General features: G+C 39.6%; 2 protein-coding genes across 10 annotated transcripts in view; one reads left to right on the forward strand and one right to left on the reverse strand.

Annotated features, from left to right (window-relative positions):
- Window positions 1-18,849, reverse strand: part of DDX59 (DEAD-box helicase 59) — a 28,983-nt gene extending 10,134 nt beyond the window's left edge. Inside the window, exons 1-2 of one of the 6 annotated variants that reach the window (XM_054211758.1) lie at window positions 18,706-18,830; window positions 10,878-10,948 (exon numbers count right to left, since the gene is read on the reverse strand). The gene's annotated coding sequence lies outside the window, so the exon portion shown is untranslated. Of the gene's footprint in view, window positions 1-10; window positions 193-212; window positions 233-481; window positions 746-10,877; window positions 10,949-18,705 lie in introns of those variants that run through there. The other 5 variants (XM_054211755.1, XM_054211757.1, XM_054211760.1 and 2 more) reach the window with 5 other exon arrangements.
- Window positions 18,850-18,977: 128 nt separating this feature from the next.
- CAMSAP2 (calmodulin regulated spectrin associated protein family member 2) overlaps window positions 18,978-24,456 on the forward strand; it is a 92,177-nt gene continuing 86,698 nt past the window's right edge. For 3 of the 4 annotated variants that reach the window (XM_054213312.1, XM_054213313.1, XM_054213314.1), the window contains exon 1: window positions 19,356-19,759. In XM_054213312.1, the coding sequence (XP_054069287.1) occupies window positions 19,621-19,759 (139 nt within the window). In that variant the 5' untranslated portion in view covers window positions 19,356-19,620. Of the gene's footprint in view, window positions 19,760-24,456 lie in introns of all 4 variants that reach the window. The other variant, XM_054213311.1, reaches the window with a different exon arrangement.

A 24,456-nucleotide genomic window follows, 5' to 3' on the forward strand; every position in this document is an offset into this window, starting at 1 on the left:
CGGTCCCCACCTCCTCCTCGCTGCCGACGGAGGGACGTCGCCTCACGTACGGCTACCCACCGGCCGCAGGCCCCGCCGCTTCTCCTCACAAAATGGCGGCGGCCTCACGCAGGCGCGCTGGCAGAGCAGCTGGGAGGGCGCGGCGGCGACGGGGCGGGGGCTCACGGCCGCACGGGAACGGAACGGAGCGGCGCGGCGCAGTCGGGCCCTACCCGCTGCCGCGGAGATCTCACCGAGGGAGAGAGAGGAAAGCCCCGCGGCCTTACGCGGGGCGGGCTCCCCGCTGCCGGCGGGTGTCCGGGCCCGCGCACTCGGGCGGGGAGGGGACAGGCGCAGGGCCGGGTGATGTCAGCGCTGCGTTCGGTTTCGGCCTAGGGGAGCTGAAGGCGCGGCTGCTGCGCGCTTCAGGTCTGCGGGGTCCCCTCCCGTGTTTCCAGCCCGAGTCGCCAGATGGTGCACACGCACACAAGTATTTGCTCACCAACAGGAGGTCAGTCAGCCTGCCCCAGGTACTCAGGACCCTGAGGTGGTGTCACCGTGTCAGCACTGTTTGCAGGAGGTGCTGGGTTTGAGCACAAGGAGGAAGATCAGAGAGTTCCCAAAGTAAAAGTATACCCGGTGGCCAGGAATTATTTGGTGCATGGGAAGGATAATCTTGCTGGGAGCCATCTGGATTGATGTACTACGGGGCACTCCAGATACTCCAAAACAGATCCTTCTCCAACACTGATCCCATTAGCCTGAAAGCATCCATACTCATGGGGAGTTCCATTTTCTTTCTGGATCATTGCTTTTGTTGGTGAGCACCACCATTTCCTGCTAAAACAGAGAATCCATAAATGCTAGCAGCCCCTTTGGAAATACAGTTTAATGTCGTTTCAGAGGACGAGTCAGAGGAACCCATGGGAATGGGGTTAAAAGAGAGACAGACACAAAGCTGGGGGCTTTTGAGCAGCTGGCTGCAGAATTCTGTAACATTCATGTCTAGTCACACTTGAAACATGGTCTGTCTTAGAGTACGCTGGATTTCTCCACAGTAGGTTACCACAGTAGCAAGACAAAGTTAGTGCAAATAAGGGGTTTGGGTCTGCATGAGATTTTTACTGAACTGGTACAATTGGAAGAGACTATTAAACTCCTAGAAAGATTAAGTGGGCATTTCTAGACCTGAAAAAACTGTCAGGCACCTTTCACCCAAACTCCATACATTCCTCATTCTCTGTGAAAATTCCCACCTTTCTCTGATTCAGCCTCTGCCAGTCCACTTTGTTTGCACTGACTTTCTTTTCTTCATTTTCCCCTCCTGGAGAGTTTCTAACATAAGCTAATTTCCTTTTCTTACTTCCATTTTTACAAGGTCATTTCCTGGAATTCAAAAGATGATTTTCTCAATAAAGACCAGTATTTCCACAGTATTCAATATGATACAAGATGCTTCATACTCTATAAAGTCCACATACCAAAATGCAAACATCCTATATGTATCAGCTATTTCTATTTTTTGCTAACAGTAGATTTCTGTGACAGAAATATTAATTAAAGAAAATTAAAGTACCTTTTTATTATGGTAAGAACACTGTTGTATTGTGAAAGCTACCATTCTGCCCTCACCTGCTGTGAGAGAAGAGTTTGCACACTTTGATTACACAGACACATTCAAGTTCTTGAGATTAAATAATACTGTCCATACTGTAATACAGCTACTTAGCTTTTTTGTTCATAGTACATATTCCTGCTGTTATAAGCTGCAAAATGCAGAAGTCTAGCATATGCATTTCTGTGGAAGGAATAATGTAGTCAGTGGGTGTATTCCGTGATTCACTTACAGATGCATGACTTTCAATTTTTGCTGTACCCTGCATTTGTTTCATGAGAACACTATTTTGTTAGTTATGAACACTTTCTAATTACGTACTGATTTATTTTTTTTTTACAATCACTTTGAAGATACACACACTATGTTGCATTTTATAAGATCATTATTATATAACAAATTATTATAACTGCAACACAAATTGACATTCTCCAAACAGAAAACCTGCCTCTACTGTTGTTTATAATACACGCTAATAGCTTTATTTTCTGTAGATAAAATAGTGTCAGATGAACAGAGACTTCATCACAGCAGTAAAGATAAAGGGAGGTCACAGAGATTATTCAAGCTGGTTAAAGACTAAAAGAAGCTAAGTATTGAGCAGTCTGCAGGATTATGTTATTCATAAAAAACAGCAGTCTCCCTCTCTTTCATTACAACATCAATTATCTAGGATTCCTTAAAGAGTTGTTGAATAAGGACAACTGTTAATACCTAATAAAAAAGTTCTGTATTACCAGAAAAGGCTGACACCTCTGTGATTATGAGAAATGTCACTGATACAGAATACTTGACTTTCCAAAAGCTGTTAAGAGGTTCCTTGACAAAAGTCTTAAGGACACTAAAAAAATGCAGGGTAAGAGGAAAAGGTCTTGCACAGACTTGTAATTGGGGTTTCCCCATCACTCACTCCCCTTCTCTGAAAAAGACTACAGTAGATCTTGAAATTAAGTTTTAGAAAAGGACTCTATGGATATTCAGAGGCGTGAATTCTTGCAAGACACAACTACATAAACTCATAGGGACTAGACAGCTATTGATAGTTCAGTCTTTCTTCCAACAAAATGATGATGAGTCAGGTATTAGCAAAAGTACTAGCAAAATGGATTTTTTTTTTTCAGCTATTGCTTTGACCCTCTCTGTACTCATAAATGCATTACTTTCTCAAAATTATTAAAGTACATGCTCTGCTTTGAAATTGTCATATGCTTTATAGTAAGCACTCCCAACTGAAAAGGAGTGCAAGCTTCCACAGAATGCAGTATGTTATTCTTTATTTACATGGATAAGTCAATCAGGATAGATGTACCAAAAACTCTTTTGGAACAGATACTGTGCTTTGTGAGCTCACTAAATAAATGCCTTTTTTCCTGGAATAAAGCATAAATATTCTAGACCAGTCATCTTCCTAAGCTTTTTTTGAATGCTGAAAGATGTCAGAGTAATAGATAGCCCTGGTCAATTTAATTCCTATCCTCTCAGCTCTTGATGCTACTAATCAGATCTGAGGTGAATGACATTTTAATAAGATTTCTGAACTTCAAGTTTTGTACCTTTAGAGTTCACCAGATTGTATAAAATGTGCCCAGACAAGATGCTCTCAGATATCCTACAAGGGTTTTGTCTTGGTATTCTTCCTTATAAAACTAGTTAATTCAAGCAGCAGCTCAATAAAGTTGTGTTTAAGTCCTGTTAGAAAACCATTAACAATTAGTGTGGTCATTTTTGCACATGCTGGATAATTTATCTGGGGATGTCATAATGGAAAAATCTTAAGGTTTCCAGGTCATGTAAAAAAAAAAAAAGTAGCATCTGTATTTTGTATAGTCACATTGTTATTTCATTTACTTAGTAAAACACCAAGAATTTATAACTTTTTCATCTTGTCTATGCTGATTATGTTCCAGTACAATAGCAGCCTAGGAAAGTATTATGTAGAACCCCCTGTTCAAATGCTTTAATTAATACGCCTCTTCAGCATGACTTCTAAAATATTAGGAGCTACAGAAAAGTAAGAATGCACACACAAACCCACATATCCAAAAGGACTAATACATACCAACATAGATTTACTACATAGATTAATAGTAGATTAGTAGATTACAGCAACAGATTATTTCAATTTTATGCAAATTTCTGTTAGAATAACAAAGATAGCAACTATTGATTAAATGTCAAAATAAATAATGAAAACAATAATTCAAGCACAAATTATTAGTACTAAGGTATGACACTTTTTGGTCTATTTTAAATTATATCAAGAAGATTTATCTATATTCACTCGGTGTTTCTGTACTAAATATACAGAAAGCAAGTGTGGCATCTTGAATTCCTGCCCTCAATTTAAAAACAGGCACTTTGCCCTAAAACAGCTCACAGCCATTCTCTAGAAGCATGAGCCAACCCTTCCCATCACTTGCAAATAATAAATAATTCAGGAAAACAAGATTGGATTAAAGCAGGAGTCTGAAATCCCTCTTCTCCCAGGCACACTAAATCCATAAGAAACAGGCATTCTGCATACTAATTCAGAGACGGTGTCACAAGCATTTCAAAGAGCTGCTTGACTGTAGCATATGCCTCAGCTCTCCACAGCGATACCTCCCAGAGCGACCCTGTTAATTAAAACCTGTACCAGAACACAACCTGTAGGCACCTCTCCATGAATCTGGCAAGCAGGGTGTTCTCAAGTTCCACGCAGTGATTTGATTAACTGGTAAATACATCCCAAAGGGTTAGTGTCCAAAACATTTTAATACAGTGCATTTTAAGTTTCCTTTGTAGGCAAAATATCCTCATGTGATGTCTGAATATTCCACTTAGTGAGCTCCCAGTGTATGCAAAACTGCTGAGAATAGACTCACATTAGTGCCCAAATAACACCTAATGCATCACTCCCTCAAGTGGCAAGTGTCAGTACTGACAGATCTGAAAACTGAAATGTGCCTCAAAAGAACGTGTCTCATCAAGAGGAATAGTTTTGATTTTTTCCTTTATGCTATTAATTATTTTAAATATCTCAACATGTATCCTATGTATCATTATTCTAAACTAAGGAATCCCAGTGCCTTAATGTTGTTTTTAATGTTATAATGGCTGAAGAGCATGAAGTTTATGAAGATGTCACTTAAAGAATAAAATTTATTCCCTGAACTATTTTTTTTTGAAGCGTGCCCCAGTACATATAATTGCAGTTAAGAAAACATCCACTGCTTGGGTAGAAGGGAGGAGGAATCTCTTTACATTCAGACGGCACAGAGGTCAAAGAATGTTTACTCGGGGATTGGCGCCTATATCTGCTCCACCTGATGCAATGAAACTAAATATTTTCCTGCTTCTTTAACATTTTGTGATTTTGAAGCCACTCAGCATATTTGTAGGTAGGTAGTCAACAGCATCCCAAACCATACTTAAGGAATAGTTCTTTGACTGAAGGAATCAGTGAGTCAGTGACTCCACTGGCTTCCAAATTACAGCTTTAAAGGAACCACACAGGAAATATCAAGATAATCTAAAAATAAATAATGGTGGCTAACCATTAACTAGTTAATTCTGATAATATTCATACAAGATGTCCTGATTTAGTACAGATTTTGCTAGTACAGTATACTTATTCTGAGGCCTAGCTTTTCTAATTTTGCTTAATCCATACAGGCAACTCCTAAGCTTTTTGAAAGCAAATAATTGGTAAAAGAAGTCTTGGACTAAGATTTTCAGGCTTCCTGAGCACTCTCTTTGTTTGAAGAGCCACATTGTAAGCAAATATTGGTTGATATTAGTCTTTGCAGAAATCTGTGGTAAAATTGGAATTAAAAAATAAACTAATTAAATGTGAATTCTTGAAGCATATTACTGCAGTGGGTTTTCTTTTAAAAAAAAAAAAAAACAAACACAAACCAAAACAGCAGTCTTGCCCTGAAGGCCCATCATTAAATGCCACTAGTCCATAGGGAAATAACTGTACAGGGCAAATCATGCAAAAATTATGAACATAATTAATGTATGTGATTATATGCTCAAATACTGCATATAATATTTACTTCAAAAATTGATGGACTCTCCAATTTAATATCACCATAGCCTTAGCACAACTGTAAAAACTACACTGAATGCAATTACCAGCTTCTTTGTACAAGCTTCTTTGTACAAGATACAGAGTAACTTTTTACAATTCAAAGGAACATTTTTAGGATATAAGAATCTTTAAACCAACATGCAAATCTGTGTTGGGTCTCCAAGACGTAAGACGTCTTGGACATCTCCAAGACGTCTCCAAGAATAAGGATTTGATCAAGAGATTGCAAAGACAATTTTAAAATTCCAGCGACTTCAGTAAGCAATAAACCAGAACCCAGATTCTTAGAGAATTCAGGTGGAAATTAACAAGATTAAATAAATCTTGAAATATAACTTAATTAGAGATGTAGAATTCAGAATGAAAAGTTCTCTCCTTTCACATTAATCCATTTTTCTTTCTGAGAAGATATAAAACATTATATTTGAAAGCTGCTTACCAGTTTGCCATTTAGATTTGTGTTCCAATTAATAAGGCTGTTTGGAGGCATATGAAATTGGCATCTATTCTAAAAACAAGACAACACTCCCACAACACGCACTTACTGAAATTAAACCCTTCCCCCCGCCCCTGCTCCCCCCTCAAGGCTCTGGGGTCTGAGACAAAACGATGGAAGAGGAAGAAAAGAAAATCCACAAGAGACAACAGGAATCATTAAGTTCCAGTTTGCCAGATGACCTGTGTTCGATGAATATGACCACCTGCCCCCGAGTAAACTCTCTTTCCTACCATATCACTTCTTAAGAGATTAAGACCTTTCTCAATTAATCAGAAAGTATGATAAATGTAACAGTTTATGCTCTGGTACATTGCATTTGTACTACAGGGAGGCAGGTGGAAGCAGCACAGTTATAATCCATTAGTGTGACAGACTGAAGGGAAAATTTACATCATCAGCCTTTTGAGTAAATGGATAATAAGTTTCCCTTTCCACCTCTAAAGCTCCTACCAGCATTGCTAGTTTTGAGAGCAGAAACCACTGTACAAAGAATGGTCTGGAAAACACACAAGAGAGCTGGCTAGAAACTAGACTTCTTACCAGTCATCCTGTTAAAATCTACACCAATACTAATCTGGTTTTAACCTTCATACTTCCCTATGTTATATTTGGCCCCTATTCTTTCTCTGCATGAAGTCTAAAATTTGCCTAGTTGAATCCCTCACACAAAAATTATTAAAGGCCATGGAAAGGCTATAACTGCGTCTACAAAAAGCCAACTCACTGTTGCCAGAGTAGAAGCCAAATTCAGGATGTCCCCACTTACTGAGTGACTGCCAGCTGTGACTATTGCCTTTGGAAGCCACCGGCAGCTGTTAGAAAACAGAGGATCCTTCCAGCTGCTGTACTTTCTGCCAGCATAAGGCTTGGTGGCAACACAGCTCCAGGATTCAGGTCTCAAAAAGCTTCCTTTGTGTCAGCCTTCACCACTGTTCTAAGTGACTGTTACTGTTGGGCTCCAGCCTGCGGATTGCTAAATTTCTCAAATGTCACTCTTCGTGTACAGAGCATTCAATGCAGTCTTAATAGTTTAATTAAAAAAAACTCACCTCATGGATATTTTTTTTTTTTTTTCCTCTGACTCATACTGCAGGTCTCCGATACTAATTTTGCAGACCTGCAGAGTACTTGCCATTAATTTCACTAGCACAGATCTTTGTCACGTGCTAAAAAAAGACATTGTACATTCTGCTAAGCAAAACAGAAGATAAAAGAATTGTGACTTAGTTTACCAAAAAAATTACAACTTCAGCTAAAATCTGTTCCAAAAGAATTGTAATGAATATAAATACTTGGTCATCAAGTAGGCCATTTGTCCACGATTTTTAAAGATAAAAGTATAACAGATGGCTTCAATTTCAAAAGGCAAACCATTTTTTACTTTCTCTTATCTCCAAAACATGTGCGTCAATTTCACTGTTCCTTCCCTAGATATGTTTTTCCTATTTAATTCTTATGCAAAGAAAATAATGAGTAGAAAAGTTTGTTAAAATTTGCTATGGTTAATGCTCCTCCCACACACACACAATTTCCTTTTCATAAGCTCAAATACCCATAACCCTGGGAAGCTGGAAAAGCAGGGCTCAAGTCTTCCGCCAGTTCCTCCTTACTAAATAACGCATAGCCATTTGCAACATTCTAAAAATTCTAAAAATGTATTTCAATATAGCTAAACATGCCATGATCAAGTCACTACCGAACCAACACACTACTCAAATTTTAAGGAGTTAAAACACCTATGTAATCTGTAAGTGAAAACATTTTTTTAAATTCCAGTAATTTAATTTGCTTATTCATTTTTCTTGCTTCATCAATGAAAAGAATTATCATTAATCTGATCATATATTTAAACTGAATTCATCCTTGCACTTTGATATTCACTCACAGCAAAGATGAACTGCCCTCCCAGGCAAATACTACTGTGTAAATAAATGTGTAACAGTCATCCTACTGAGACCAAAAAGCACAGATTGAAGAATGACAAAGTAACAGGACCGAAGAGCAGGTCTCGGCATCATTTATACCTATCTTCTGGCATAAAGTCCCTTGTCAGTGAGGGAGTAAAAGGCTTTAGGCTATATCCCAATCTGGGAATACCAAAGTCCCATGGATCAGTCCAAAGACAGATGAGGTAAATGAAGAGGGGACCAAGTCTACGCAAATGCCAAACTAACCTTACCCTAAGCCTTAACAGTCCACCTCTGAATACTTACCATGTCAAAACTTGGCTCTACTTACAGGTTTCTCGGGGAGCTCTCATTTATGTTCTTCTGAGAAACCCAGTTCAGACAAAATGATTGACCTCCTAGTTCACTTCCAGCTAAATCAGCCCTTGCTGGTACCAGCACAACAATTAAAACTATCCCCCCCAAATCCAAACCGATGAAGTAGAAATGACTCGTCTGAAAACAGCTTCCACTCCATCCCTTCACACAAATCCAGCCAAAATCCCATCTACCCAAAATGAGATGAAAACGTTCTCAGAACATGGCTTGGCTCCTCTGATCAGTCAGAGAATGGCACTGCACCAAACACATGATAGTGTATGGATTTTTCTCATGGATGTTGCTCTTACAAAGCTCTGTAAGGAAGTATACTATTAAATATGAAAACAGAAAACTGAAGTACTTTTGTCTTAAGGGATACATCTAAAACTCTGTGTAATTAAGTTTTATTGCATGAAAGAGAGAATGGTTTGTTTTCTCTTTTAAGCTAGACATAAACAAATACAGACAAGGTGTGATAAAACTGAGAACTTGAAAGCATTGAATAAGTAAAAATACTAATAAACACTAATTATATGAGACTATGGTATTCAAGATAACCAAAAGAGATGAGAAACACCAAAGTTCAAAAAAATATAAAGCCTTTAATTCTCTCTTGAGCTTTTGCTTCTGTGAATCACTCGCAGTATTTATCAATTACTTGTTATAAGTACTAAACAGACAAACCACCACTTCTCATGACATAGTGACACTAAGCTGTCCATCTGTGATTTAATTGCACACTTCAGGACCACAGGCTGCTAAAGGTAAACCAACAGATTTGTCCTTCTGAAATTCAGTTGTTTTCCTAAACTTTGTTTACTGTGAGAACATGCCGACAATGCATTAGCTCAGCTTGATGAAGCATAATAGATATTAAAAAGAAAGTAAGCCTCAAAAATGCAACATATCGCTCACTACCAGCCGTGAATGAGTGCTCCCTATGCTTTTTGTTAGAAAGATTCAAAGATGCCAGTAACCTTACAGCCGTTGACTCTGTAATAACAGAGGGTAACAAGACAGAAATAATGAATGCCTCCTTGTTAAGCAGTTTTGTTTGTGCCGTTCCAAGAGAGATCTGCCAAGAACTTTCCATGCAAACCTTATTTTTCTGGGATTTGTAACTTGGCTGCAAAAAAAAAAATCCAGCATGATAATGCCCAGTTCAAAAGAATGCAGATTACAAGTTTTAAAACATATTTCCAAGTTTTGGAATAACTTCAATTTACACTAAATATGGTAAACAATTTAGCACTTCATATATTTTCTAGTTGCTTTATTGAAAAAAGTCTCTGGTTAGCAAGTTGACAGCCCAGATCATTATATGTTTTCTAACCCTTTGGTATTAAGTCTGAAGTATTGCAGTGTGGAAGGAGACTTTTGTGCTGTATGGTAAAGACTCCACAGATGTGTATTTTTGTTTTAAGACAGACTGCATGAAATGCATATGAAGCACTCATGGGATTCTGTCTGCTAAACAATTTGGTGGATTAAATCTGTGCTAATTCTTAATACAACTCAGCTGACTTGGGTATAAGGCCAGCTTGTGAAAAAATTGGCTAAGTTTAACACACTATTCTTACAAAACATAAGCCTAGAATTTCCATGTTAAATTATGCAGAGTTGTTTTTGTTTTGTTTTTAACCAAATGATTCAAAGCTTAAAGCTGTGCAAAAGTCCAATTTCAGTGTTCCGGTTTTCTTTTTTGGCACATGACCCATTAGGACAAGGTCATTTTGCACAGTTCCTTGCCAAAGCAATATTGTTTCCTGTGGCAACTAGCAAGATACATAGAAATTAGATTTCAGGCACACCACAGATTGGAGCTGAAGCTAAGGAAGCACTCTTTCAGGCAACAGAGAGATGTCAAGAAGCAAGAAGGCTATGATGGTTGCCTAAGATGTGAAAAAGTGGTGGCTTAGGCTTATGCCCAAGAGGAAGAATTCTAGCAATCCAAACTAAAAGAGACAGTGAAAACATACCAATAAATTATAAAACTGTTCTGAATAGATCTGGTGAGGTAATTTCAAAGGAAACACTGGAAGGAACAGGACCAGAAAATACCATGAGACAGAGCAGCCTAGAAATGTTTCTGCTCATTTTCTTGACTAACTTGGGTTTTCCCTCAGGAGAATGTGCCTAGAGCACAGTATCCCCCAGAATATCTCTACCTACCTTACAGTTCAATGCAAATTAAAACTAAGTAATCCTATGAAACAACAGTTCCTCTGACATTACTTGTAATTCAGCCAAATATGCTGGGTATATGAGGACTTTACCATTCTTGAGGAGTTTGTATGAACTGGAATAAGTCACGGTGCTCAGATCCCCTTGACATTACTGATGTAAATACTTGAAAATAGAGCACTTCTGCACTATACAACCTGAACAAGGGAAAAACATGGCTAGCCAGAGAAGATACAAGTAAGAACAAACAGCTCCTACCAGATCAGTGGAACTTGGAGCAAAAAGGCAAGGTAGTGAAAAAGGCTTCTGTACTACTGACACCGTCTGCTCTGCAAGAAACCACAAAGGTAGTCAGTGTTTACAAGAGGGTGTTGGCCCTGGGAAGCATCACAAGTCTTCCTTTAATGATTAAAGAGCCAGCAGAAGCACAGACACAGAGCATCTCCATGCAGATGGCTCTTAATCTTCTGTTGATACGCAGGAAACCTGCTCTCTAGCAGTAGCGAGGATATTTCTGTGGGACTGGGCTCTCTTAAGTAGTGAAATCAGAGCAATGCAATAATATCAAAGCTTTATTTGTAACTGCTTGCCTAGTTTTACAAAAACTAAAACTTTATCATTCTGACTCTGAACTAAAACAGTTTGGTTTGTTCTGCGTTTCCACTGTGACATCCTGACCTCTGCCTAGAACTTCTACGACCTACTACAACATAAATAGCATTTATAATTCTTATTTTTCATCAGTTTGTTTGTAAGTATCCCACCTTCAGTTCATCTCTTCACTCAAAGTAGTCAAATAGTACTCCTAATTATACCAGCACAATATCACTTAAGACTTCGGCGATAAAAGAATAACACACGGCAGTGTGCCCTGCACCTTGGATACACTTTCTTACTGAGCCAGTTTTTGCTTCCCCATCTTTTCTGTTGCCCACAACTTACTGCTTTTGCCACTTCTGAAAGAGCATACTACCAGCTGGGACAGAGACTCCCAAGTACCCAGTTTCAACAGTTGCCCTATGCATAGCAAAATACTCAGATGAACAAGCTGGACCTATATCAACACAGGGTTCATTGCAATGAAATCCGTTCTGTTACCCTACGTTCTCCAAACTGATCGGTATATATCCCAGCAAGTCCCTGTTCTTGTATAAAATATCCAGGGGTTGCTTTTTTTGTTTCATATAATGATTCCCTTGATTCAACACGGTGCCTACTAGCATACTCTTCCCCAAGCTGATTCTTCCCTCATTTAGTAAATTATCACCCATAAGGTCTGTGCTGTGGCTGTTAGACAAACCCTGGATCATGAGGGCATTATGAAGTACTGTGCAGAAGTGGGAGTCCCAGGTGTACTTTGCCTGTCTCAGACTGCTTCCAGGGCAGTAGCCATCACAAAGAGGGCTCAAACATTCCCTGAACAACAAGTTTCAGCCTGCTTGCCCCCTTCTTTCATTTGTATTTAACTACGCTGGCTAATACAAAGAGAGGGCTGTTTCTGACATCTGTGATGATGATGGACATTCCTATTCCTTGTGCCAACAAGTGGACCCATGACTGCTCCCTGCCCAGGTGAGAAAGCTGAGATAACACCCTATGCTTTAACACAGCCATGTCTACTATATAGCAAGAATACCATATGAGGACAGAATAACCAGATATGTATAAACCTTTTGTAGGTAACAATCTTTTGAGACTTTCTAGAAGAAAGAAATCATCCAGGTTATTTCTTAAAAAATTAATATTCTTCATGACACCCTTAATCCATAAACACAATTGTATACACAAATTTAATCATGTCAGTAGCACCACTGATTTTTAAATGGAAACTACACACATGATTAACGTAAAGCTTAAAATGTTGGAGACAAGTTTCTATTAAGATATATATATATATACACACACACATTTAGTTTAAGGCAACTATTAAAATAATTGTTGCTCTTTCCATGTTTCTAATATATATTGAAATATGCAAGTATTTAAATCAAATTGTTCTATATGAGGCTTAGACATCCTATACATTTTTGTATATTGAAAATGTTTTCAAACGAACTGTAAGGCATACATCTTGTAAAGCTACTCAGAAAATATTATAAATAAATTAAGTTATACCAACACAGAATTGAACGAGTTCTATGCACTCAGGCTGTGATGACCTTACCATGCATGCATAATCAAAATCTCCAACACCATCAAGGGTCACTATGTGTAAATGAAGGGTTACAATAAAAAGCTTTGATAACACTTTCCACAGCCCCTTTTTAAGCAGTGTACCAGCTATTTACACCTGCTCCCTAAAGTAATCATCAAAATTTCCTCAAAAATACGCAATTTCTCAGGAAGTTAAGGGAAACAGAGAAACTGCCTAAAGAAGTCAGTGAAAAAATGGATTATGATGTTTCAAAGAAGATACATAGAAAAAAAATCCTTCATTGGGTAGTGTCCTATGCTATTCCCTTGCTTTTCTCTCTTCATCCATTTTCACTACCACCCCTTCCAAAAAATATTTCTGCTGTGATTAAATGACACCAGAGTTTTACTGTTCTAACAGAGCATTCTCTCCTATTTACTGCTGGTCTCATTCAGACAGACATAGGCTTCAGTGGAAACTGAAAGCAGGGCCAAAAGATGGGGAACTGAAGTCTATTCATGCTCCGCTAATAAATCATGTGTATGCTCAAAACAAATGAGCTTTTATGAACGTTCAGATCTTTCTTCACATGTAGAAGCAGAAGGAAAAAAAAATCAGCCAGTCACTTCAATGGAGTATAGTTCAACAGCAAAAAAGCGCACAATTTAGTATTCGCACTTGTTCAGACTTCGTGAAAAAGTCTGTTAACTCATTTAAACTTCTTATACCTGCATGTACAATTTGAAAACTAGTCATGCCCATTTTCCTCTGAACTGGAGCATAAATAAAGCATTACCTAACAGGTACCATAATGGTAATAACATTGCATTTTATTTTTGTACAAAGGTGGTTTGTTTTGGGTTTTTTTAATGTAAATTTCCCACCAGACACTTATTTATTTACTAATTTAAAGGTTACATCCATAAAATCATGCTTAGGATTTTCCTTAGAAAACACATCAGGCACTAGGTGGCCTTAAAAGAAACAGTACACAGATTTCACTTACTGAAAGAGGGCAGAATCTATTTCATATTTTTTAAAGTTTATAATAAAAAAATATCAGTTATAGCAGGGTATTTGCTCTCTTCACAGACAACCTGACAACAGTGTAATGTCAAGAAAGAGAAAGCACTGGAATTAAGGAGTACTGCACAGCACACCTGTGAAGAAAAGTCACCTAAACCCCCTAGCACGAGCACAATTCCAGCAGATGGACAGAACGCAAAAGCAGCCAGTGTGAAAACTAGATTAAAAAATTGAAAAAATTAATTTAAAAAAAATCTCAGAAGACACCAAAGTAACCAGTGAAAAAGACAAACAAACCAACTAGCCATCACTGTCAAGGGAGATGAGAGGTTTTGCCTCTCACAGACCACAGGAAAGAGACAGATCTGTTGCATGGTTGGTGTCTCAGTGGAATTGGGTAGGGAAAGACGAAGACTTTTCCCCCCCCTTTCATGGAGCTCCAATAGGTCAAAGCCAAGTTCAGGAAATAAAACCAGTAACATCCAAGTATTAAGAGAAGCTACGGTTAGGTACCACATTTGATTCTCCTTGGGCAGCTTTTTGGTTGTGCAGATTTAGTAGTAAATATACTAAAATAGCTATTACTCTACCTTTTACCTGTTTTAATTTTTAACCATATCAAAAATCACAGACAATCCAAGTTAAAATGTCATAAAATGTTTTATTTTCCTTTTGACTTATTACTCCATTAGAATCTGTAAAGTTGGTAAACTGTTTTTGTCCCTTTTAAATGCCTCAGCACTTTCTGATTACAAATTAATAAAGAATTTGAAAGACAATAATTATGTAACTGTTCTTGTACTTTTGTATCATCCTGAAACAGGAAGAACATACTCCCCTCCAAGATTATGCTCTGAGAAAACTCCTAGCTTGCAGAAACCACATACATACATTTCAGTAATAATGCCAAAGAGGTTTAATAATTCAGACAATCACTCACTTGATAATACCTATTTTAAAATATAATTTCTTAAATCTTACAGTTTTACTGGGTTTACCATTACTTATAAAGAAGTATATTTAATAAAATATCATAGGGTTTAGGAGGCTAGAATATCAGTAATTCCATTTCACAAGTCATCCTTAAGTTGTAATAACCTTACAGAATCATTTATAGATTACTTGTTCAACCTCACACACCCAACACAAAACCTGCTGAAGTCAACAAGCACGTTTCTCAAGAATCACGGTGGGACATGACTGGTTCTTGGTCTGTATGCTGACAGCACCACATCAAGTTGTGCATGCTGCCTCTTTGCCAGAGGTTACAGGCCACAAGGCACACCCCTCCCCTCAGCTACTACCAATTCTATCATGACTGATACCTCTAAGCCAAGGCAAACAGATGGGATCATCTTAAATAGGCAAATTTGATAGCATTAATTAAAGATAATATCTCCACGGTGTTATTCCTAGCCTTTTTCCAATATCAAGACTGAAGCATTACATGGCAGAAGAACTGCTGTGAACTGCTGCGTGTGTGTGGATTTGCCCTAATACAACCAGCTAATCTGAAATGGGAATGGTTTTACTACCCTTTGTATGTAGCCTGATAAGCTGCCTGTTCACTAGCACTGAGCCTGGCTATAGACAGTGCCACAGCAAAAACTGTAATGGTATTGCTAATTTAAAACATTTTACTTTACCTTTATCATCAAGTATTATGAAGGAAGAAGTTATGCATGAAATCTTATTCCAGCCTGAACACTCTCTATAATTCTAGCACTAGCCTGAATTTAGTCTAAGGGCATCTACTCCATACATGGCCTCTTCATACGCCAAGTGAATCTCAAAACAAGTGAAAAACCAGAGATATAAAATCATTAGTCAAGGCTCATTCCACTATCTACTAAGGTTAAGACTATTAGCAACAACTGTCATCCACATCATTATTCATAGTTTCATGGTCATATTTGTTCCTGTGGCCTGACACTGACTACAGGCTAGGTACACCCACTGTATAAATGGCTAGACACATGAGAGTGAAGAATCAGGCCTATGGTGTAATTACAGGATAAAACTAGTCAAATGGGTTTCTAATTTGGGGTAGAAGGAAGGAGGGGAAAGGAAGGGAAAAAGAAGGTGGAAAAAAAAATAAAAAAAAATTTGGAGCTGCTTGTTTGAATCCTTAATACTTTATCTTTCCGCTTGGAATGAACTTTGAAGTAAAAAATACTTTGCAGCAGAACGATTGTGTACAGAAGAGATTATCACTATTTAAAATATTTTAAGACAGATAAACAAGAGCAGAAAGGGATGACTCCTCACTCAGTTCTTCTGTTTATCTACTCTGAACAATTAAAGCAAATTTTAATTCTTTTCCATGATGACTATTGGTGTCTTTGACAATGCAATATGCAAGATCACATTTTTACATGTCTGCAAAAGTAGAAGAACTGGCACAAGAACAACAACTGGTGGTGATGTCTTCTTTTTCACTTACAGATATTAGATTTCATATTCATGCATTCACTTCTAAGAGCACTGACCAAATTAAAAAATACTTTGATTGCAGTTACCACAACACAGCTCTTTTAGATTTTGTTCTGTAACTCTGAACAAGTTTCATCAGCACAAAGGCTGCACCCACAAACACTTCTGCATTTTAAATTAGACTGGTAGCAATGCTCCTATATGTACCTATCCATAATTGTACCTATTGCCATTTTTGAGACACATTCTCTAAACCAATATTCACTTTTTTTTTTTTGGTAAGGGACTCACAATTGCAGGAATTTTGGAAGATCAGACCACATTTTTATTTGCTCCAGTAAGTGTCACTAGTCTCAGCGTATAGTACAGTACATAGGTATATGTGATGTTTTACAAGTGCATAGCAGCAGATGATGAATACAGGAGTACATTAAATATAACTGATGAGTCCTTATCTGGATTATGCCATGTTTCTGTAAGAAAGCAGTTTCTGAAAGTTTCATATTATTTTATAGGGACTAGTTTGTAATTTTTTGATCTCTCAAAGTGGCTCCTATACCCATCACACCTAAAAAACGGCCTTAGTTTTCCTAAATATGTTCTCCTGTAGTTTTATCCAATTTTTAGGTATTTTCTTATTCATACAAGAAACAAATTAGTTCCGATCTGGTTCATGTATATTTTTTTCTGGCTCTAATCATCTGAGGTTTTAAAGCTTACGAATTTGAGGTGTTTGTTCTTAAATATACAGGAAAAATTAAATGATTTTTCTAGTAGCAATATAAAAAAGTATTAGTTAAAGTGTCTAATATAACTTATTTCCAAATTATATATAAAAAAATAATTCAGGTAAATGTGTGAATACAAGTTTTACCTTAGTTGTTGAAAACTAAGCATATACTTTTCCTGAACAGAGAACATTTTCACAATTCACACCTGTATGTTAATTTGGTGTTATTGTTCATATTTCTGCTGTAGAGGATCTGCGAATTTCAGGCATAAGTGTGCTAAAGCACGGATTTCTTCACTTTCCTCCTCCTCTCCCTTCTGCTGAATACTGCCAGCAGCAGGTCCTAGTTTTGTAGCTAGCTACGTACCACTTATGAGTGGTATGCATGACAGTTTGGGAATCCCATCCCAGAGAGCGTATAGGGAGACAGCCAGTAATAATCTCTTCAGATTCTGACCTCCACAACCCTTTCATTTCCTCATTACCAGTAAATAGAGATTCAGGATTGTAAAACTGTAAAGTATACTATAGCCTCCTAATATTTGTATCATTGTGTACATGAAGTGCTAGAAGCACACACATAGCCATGTAACAATGGTAAAATCTCACTACAGCTCAATTCACAGTCCACTTTAAACACAAAGAAAAAACAGTTTGGATAAAATAATATTTGAAACCTAACAGTGTCATGCTAAGACTGCGTCTAAATATTCTTTTCCAAATTCAGTGGGGCCAAAAAAAAAAAATCCCCAAGCCACACCTCAGACTGCCATCCTCCACTGCAGCAGTTTGGGAAGACACTAAATTACCACAAAGGAAGGGGAGAGAAAAAAAAAGGCAGGTTAGCTAATAATTACTCCAAGTCAGGGGTGGTCCTTCAGTGACCAAAGAAAGCTCAGCCAAATAAAAAACTAACTACAAAACAAAACCATTAATTTTTAGCCAGGTCAGCTTCTTGAACTGGCTCAGCACAGAACTGCTAGAGCACCCAGGCTGGCAGGGAAGGGTGCACTTCTACATTACACCAACCTAGTAACCATTTGTTGCCAAAAAGCACAAATTTAGTACCCCCTGGCGCTGCTGGTCATGCAATTACACAGTGCCCACGCAAAGGAGAGGCCAGGCCTTCCCATGGGCAGCAGCCGGACACCATCACAGCCGCACCCTCAGACCCGCACCTCAAGGATAACTCATCCCATTCTCTTTGAATGCAGGCCATTAATCACCCGGTTACTAGTTCCTACTGTGACTAATACTGCTTTCCACCCAGGAAAGTTGAAGTGGTTTTATACGTTTCCAAAACCAGCCCAGGTACCTGTGAGTGAGATAGCAGATGGTGTCTAGGGCAAATCGTTACTACTACCTGTTATTACAGTTATTATGTGAACAGGCCATGAACCACTTTCAGGCTCTGTCTTTTTTTTGTACCCGACCCTTTGAGAAGTTATATATAGAAGCAATTTAAAACAGGAGAGACAAATACACACGAGAGGGATGAGGAGACCGCCTCTCCGGCGGCGCTCCCGCCTCCCGTCAGCGCGGCCCCGGCCCACCGGGCTCCCCTGCACCGAGGCGGCCGCCACCACCTCCGCCTGGTGCTGATCCCGACCTTCCCAGGAGGCGCCGCAGACGGCCGAGGGCTGCGGACGGCGAGGCCCGCCCGGCCTCGCTGTAGAAAGCGGCGGGCGGGCCCCATGGCCCAAGGACACCGCCCTTTTCCCCCAGAGCCAAGCACAGCCAGACACCGCCAGGCGACCCCTTACCGGCGGGGAATGCTCCGCCCCTCTCTCCCACTGGGTTGAGGCCGGGCCCGCCCGCGCTCCCTCAGTCTGCCCCGACCGACCCCGCCTGAGGCGAGGGCCCAGCCGCTGCCAACAGCCCCCCTTGTGGGGAGGGGGGCAGCCACGTGACCGCCCGGCGGCGGAGGGCGGCCCCGCCCCGCCCCGCCCCGCCCCGCCCCGCCCGAGCGGGGAGGCGGTGGCTGCCTTGGCGCATGCGCAGCCGCCTTTCCCCCATCCAGTGCGGCAGCCGCGGGTGGAAAAACCGCAGCGGCGGCTGCTGAGGGGAGCTGGGGGTCCGTCGCCGTGCTGAGGGGGTGGCTGGGGCGGCGGCGGGGTAGCTGGCATCGTTCCCGGCCGGCTGTTAGGCTGCCGCTGAGGTGGGGCGGGGCGTCTGAGGCGCTGCGGGTCTGCGCAGCGTTTTGGGGCCGGTTCCCGGCGTTTGTGATATCTCGGCGCCTCCGCCGGGGCCGGGAAGGGCCGCGTCCCGGCCCGCTGCGGTTGCGGGGGCTTTGGCAGCGGCGACGACGACGACTCCCGCCCTAGGCCGGAGGGCTGGCGGCCGTGGCGGCCTGGGGCGCCCAGCCCTGGCCGGAGGGTCTCCCAGGGGAAGGGGGGGCTGGGGCCGGCGGGGGCCGTTTTTCGGGGTGTGGGGGGCGGCGTCGTGGGTGAATTGAGACAAAGAACGAGGAGGAGGAGGAGGAGGAAGAAGAGGACACTCGGGCTCTGCCACATTCCTGTGTAGAGGAAGGCGGGAGGCGGCGTTAGCCCTTTACGGACAGCTGGGTTCAGCGCTGCCCTCAGCTGCTGTCGGCGTATTTACAGCCGTCTCTCCCGGCCGCGGGAGGAGGAGGGAGAACAACCATGTAAGTTCTGAATTGCCAGGGGTCCTGTGCGAAGATGGGGGATGTCGCAGACGCCAAGGAGATGAGGAAGACTTTCATTGTCCCTGCCATCAAACCCTTTGACCATTATGACTTCTCCCGAGCGAAAATCGCCTGTAATCTCGCCTGGCTGGTGGCCAAAGCCTTTGGGACAGGTAGGTGGCGTCTTCTTCTTCCCTTTCTTTGATGCTTGGTTCCTGCTTGGTTGCTTCGCTCCTGAGGACGTGCGAGCCCTTCCCTGAGGAGCTGGGAAGGTGTGGGGGGGTAGGAGGTGCGTAGGAAATGGTTTTGGTCTGTTCCCTCGTCTTTAGGGCCCCATGGAGCTTGTGGGTTTGGTGTTGGTTTTTTATTTTGTTTTTCTTTATTACCTGTAATCTTTCAGGAGTAGTACCACCCTTGCCATTAGCGAGTAATTTTTGTGCGTTGGAGCTAATACAGTCTAATTTGAGGAATTGATCTCTGCATGTCGTGTTTTATTTATTCCCTGGCTCGCACTTTTAGCATGCAAAAAAACCACCAGCAATCCATGTTTTTGTCTGTTGTCCTGAAAATTTTCCTAACGTTGTTTGAGAGCTGAATTGGGGGCTGGTAATGGAAAAGGATGTGTGCTGTTAGTTTTGACATGTGTGACAGTAGCCTGTAGCCATTTGAGTGGTTAAGCAGTAAGAAGGGTTTCAGGAAAAAGAGCGTTTAATGCCAGGCTCTGGCCTGCACAATACGGAAGGCTCTCTTTGCCTGTAAGCGTAAGTGGAATTGATTGTAATGCCTCCGAAAGGCATTACTGCTCTGTCTTTGAAAACCTGGGCCTTGAGGAATACCAGACCTATTATTCTGTGACAGGGATATTGTTGGGCCTTGAGGAATACCAGACTTACAGAGGTCTTCTGAGGGAAGCATTCTGAAAATTTACCAAGCTGGGTTTTTTTTTTTTTAAATATAGGTGTAGTATATTAATCACTTAATTTTCTCTGGATTGAAAATAGGGGTTTTCTTTGAAAGGTGAGTTGGATATTAACAGTCAATATTTTTTACCCCTCTTCTTTGTGGAATAACAGGAAAAGGTCCCTTCTTCTGGAATTTTGCACCTTTTGCATTTAGGGCCAGAGCATTGTTATGTATTTGAACAGGGTTAAAGGTGTACTTTTACTATGACTCTGGGAACTGACGATATTTGATGTGATGCTTCCAAAAATCTATGTTCAAAGAGGTTGAACCTAGTGAAATTTCAGTAAGGTCAGCAGCTGCTGCAATAAAGTGTGTGTTCGTCACTTTAGAAAGAAAAAGATCAAAATATTGTTTCCATATAAATATGTTTATTTTCCTTTGTGAAATATGGGAAAGTATGTAATATTTTTATATATGGCTTCATTAGCTCTGCAGACATGAGAGGTAAAACAGTAGTGAAAATTCTCAGAAGTACTTGATTCAACATCTTCAGAGATCGTTATCTTTTTAGGTAGCTTGGTTCTATAGGCTTTACTCATGAGACTCTGAGTGTACAGGGCTTGTGCAATTATATAACCCAGCATTCTAACCTGAAAACCTTTTTCTATTGGAGTTTGACAAATTTGCAGCCTGTGGTTGAAGTGTCTTGGTTTATATTAGTTGGGTTTCTACTGGATGTATAAAGCAACTTGCAGGGTACTTTTTTGCAACTTCCCATAGAAAGTGTGATCCAAAACAAATTCCTTTATGTTTTTCCTCATTACTGTGGTTGTTCTGAGATGCACAAATGAAAGATGATTAGAGGAGATAATTGCTCCATCTGCCCTCTAAATACTCATAATGTACCAGTAGGAAGAGAGGTAAACGTACACAGTTGTAGTATTTCTGATCTCACAGTTCTTCCACTAGGTTAGTATCACTAATAGCCTCAAAGAAGAGTGTGTGGCTGAAGTAGGGAAAAACAGTATACAGGCCTTGCATATCTGCAATACAAACACTTCCTTTATACTTGAAGTGAAACAGAAGAACTGACCTTCACCTTTTCCAAGAAGGAAGGAAATTTGGGTTTATTAAATTATTTCAGTTCTTTGGAGTAGATCACAACCTCAGTTGTGTCTTCTAACTATTGCTATATACATTTGTACAAAGGATGATTAGTGTGTTTATGGATGCCACATTTAATTTCTTTTTTTAATCCGTGAAATGTTGGAATTCCTTAAGTGGGCTGAGCAAGGATTCCACCCCCCCCCCCAAAATAAATTAATGCCATTAATTTTAATTAGTGAAAAGCATAAGTTGTTGCAGTCACGTATCCATTGAAGAAATCTAAATCTTTATATATCAAATGGGCACATCTTTCAGTAGACATATTTCACATTCTTAAAAGCATATTTTAATACAATCAAAATTGTGGATGCAGCTTGGCTTGGTGTTGTGAAGGGAATTCTCTCTTGAAAAAAGAGTTTGAAATAGGTACTGTTCATTAACATTTAGTAGTGACTTCTGATTGATACCTGCATCCAAAAACTGAGACACCAATTGTGTATTGCTGTTGTTCTCAGTGAGGCTGCAAGAATGGAGTCTGGCCCACAACACGGGGAAATCAAAGTAAGTTGGCTTATTAATAAGGTGTCTTACGAGAGTAAGAGTGTACTAACATGTTGAAGACATCTTGTATGAAGAATTTTTTAAGACATACTAATTGGAGACAGCATTCATGTTTAAGTGTTGAGGGAGTGTAGGATTTTGTGCCTTGATGTTTTGCTGCAAGAAAATGTCAGTGTTAGGAGGGGTCAGGTTAAATGTTCTGTGATAAGCAAATGATTTCAGTGACACAACTTAGAGTAACTGAAAGGGGTGAAAAATGAACAAAAAGTGTGAAGTATGAAAGTGGAATTGTTTGACCTTAGAAATTAAATCTGCAAATGTTCAATTTCAGCTTTAACACTCAATCCTGCGATTTAACCATTTCTGTATAGAAAAAATGCTTTCCAGAGGAGTGTTTGAACTGTATTAGTGTTATATGCTTCAACTTAAAAGTATACAAAGTAAATGTACAAAAGTAAAACTTCATAGGAATAATTTTAAAAAGGTCTTGATGTTGTGTTGCTCTGTATCCTTTCTATTTCTAAAACAACAGAAGTAGATTTCATTATTTTGGAGTGTCGAATTTTCGTCTTCTCACCCTACTGTAGTCATAGAAAATGTGGATGGAAAATTTGTTATCCATCCACAGTCCTAAGGACAGGCTGAGCTAAATATACATCGTTCCTGACAGATGTTTGTTTAGCCTGTTTTTTGAAAATCTGTAATTACAGAGATTCCATGGTATGTCTGCTAGTCAGTTTGAATCCTTATTTATCTCTAGATGTTAGAACAGCGTAATAATCTTGATGTCTTTTGCTACACTGTAAACCCATTACGTCTTTTCCCGGTGGATCTGAGAATGGTGGGCGCCTTATCTCTTTATCACACCTTCCACATAATAAAGAGTGTCTCCTTTCTGTTCTGCTGTGTGGACAAAACAGACTTTTTCCAACTTTACTTTTGTAAGTCAAGTTTTTTTGGACTCTATATTTTTGTTGTGGTTTGTTTGGGGGTTTTTTTTGTTTGTTTGCTTTTTGTTGTTGTATTTTCCCCTGTATTTTTTCTGTGGTTGGTTTTGCATGAATTCTGTACTTAAATCTAGATCTAATGGTCCAGCTAAACCCTTACCAGTACAGGGTAGACTTGAAAAATTACTTCATCTTTCCAACCAATAATACTCTCATTTATTCACTAGAATATGATGTTTGTCATTTTTACATCAGCCTAGAATTGTTGACTCATTCAGTCTGTGATTCACTATAGCTCCATATCTGCATCCCTGCAGAACTGCTGCCTACTCAGTTGTTCCCATCTTGTAATTGTACAGTTGTAGGTTCCTGCTTTGCAGCTATACTTATATAACTGCAGCCCATTTTCAAACCACTTTTCCACTTATCACAATCATCTTGAATTATATTGTAGTCCTCCAAAATGCTTTCAATCCCTCTGTATTTTGGAATGGCTTCTCTAGAACCTTAGCCAGTATGAATGAAAATACTAATTCTTGGACCTTGAAGTACATGTTCTTCCCATTTCATAGGGGACCTCTGAGTACTCTTGGAAAATTGTCTTTCAGACAGCTTTGCATCCAATTTTTAGTTCCTAAGTTAAGACTATCTCTGACATGTATAATTTCTGGAAAGTTATGGGAATGATTTTAAAGTCAAATTAAATCTGTTGCAGTTCTACTATCCATACGACATATTATCCTGCTACAGTAATAAATTTCACTGGTTTAACATGAGGGTTTTTTGACAGGAATAAACAAAAAACCTAATAAAAGCTGCACAAGTCTGAGTGGTTGTCCTAAACATTGTTGAGTTTTTGCAGTCAAAATAAAATAGTCCATCAATCTTTTGACATTACATTTATCCTTTATAGGTGTCTGAAGCAATAGATTACAAATTGCATCATCTGCAGCTAAACATTACCCAAGAAACTTAAAAATAGCTTTCTCCTGATGATTAATATTTTCAGAATTCATATGCCGCTACTTACTGCTGTTTGCAGATGTTGCCAGTAGAACCATGAAGGGAGGAAATGAACATTGTGTATCTGACAGAAACAAGTTTTAACTAAATACTCTCATCTGTTATGTTGAGTGTTGCAGGCCAGAACATGTTTTAATGTTTTCCTAGCAGACCTAATTTCTTTACTTTACCTAGTATGGCAGCTAGCAGAAGTTGCACGAGAGTTTGGAGTATAAAAGCAAATGTTTGAGATTCTTGCAAGGAATTTTTTTTAATAGATTCCTTTCCATTACCTCTCTAAAATAGTTGCTGACAAATTGATACTTTGATCAGTGCTACTAAAATCAGTT

The sequence above is a fragment of the Rissa tridactyla genome, chromosome 8 (assembly GCF_028500815.1).
Source record: "Rissa tridactyla isolate bRisTri1 chromosome 8, bRisTri1.patW.cur.20221130, whole genome shotgun sequence".
Classification (NCBI taxonomy): domain Eukaryota; kingdom Metazoa; phylum Chordata; class Aves; order Charadriiformes; family Laridae; genus Rissa; species Rissa tridactyla.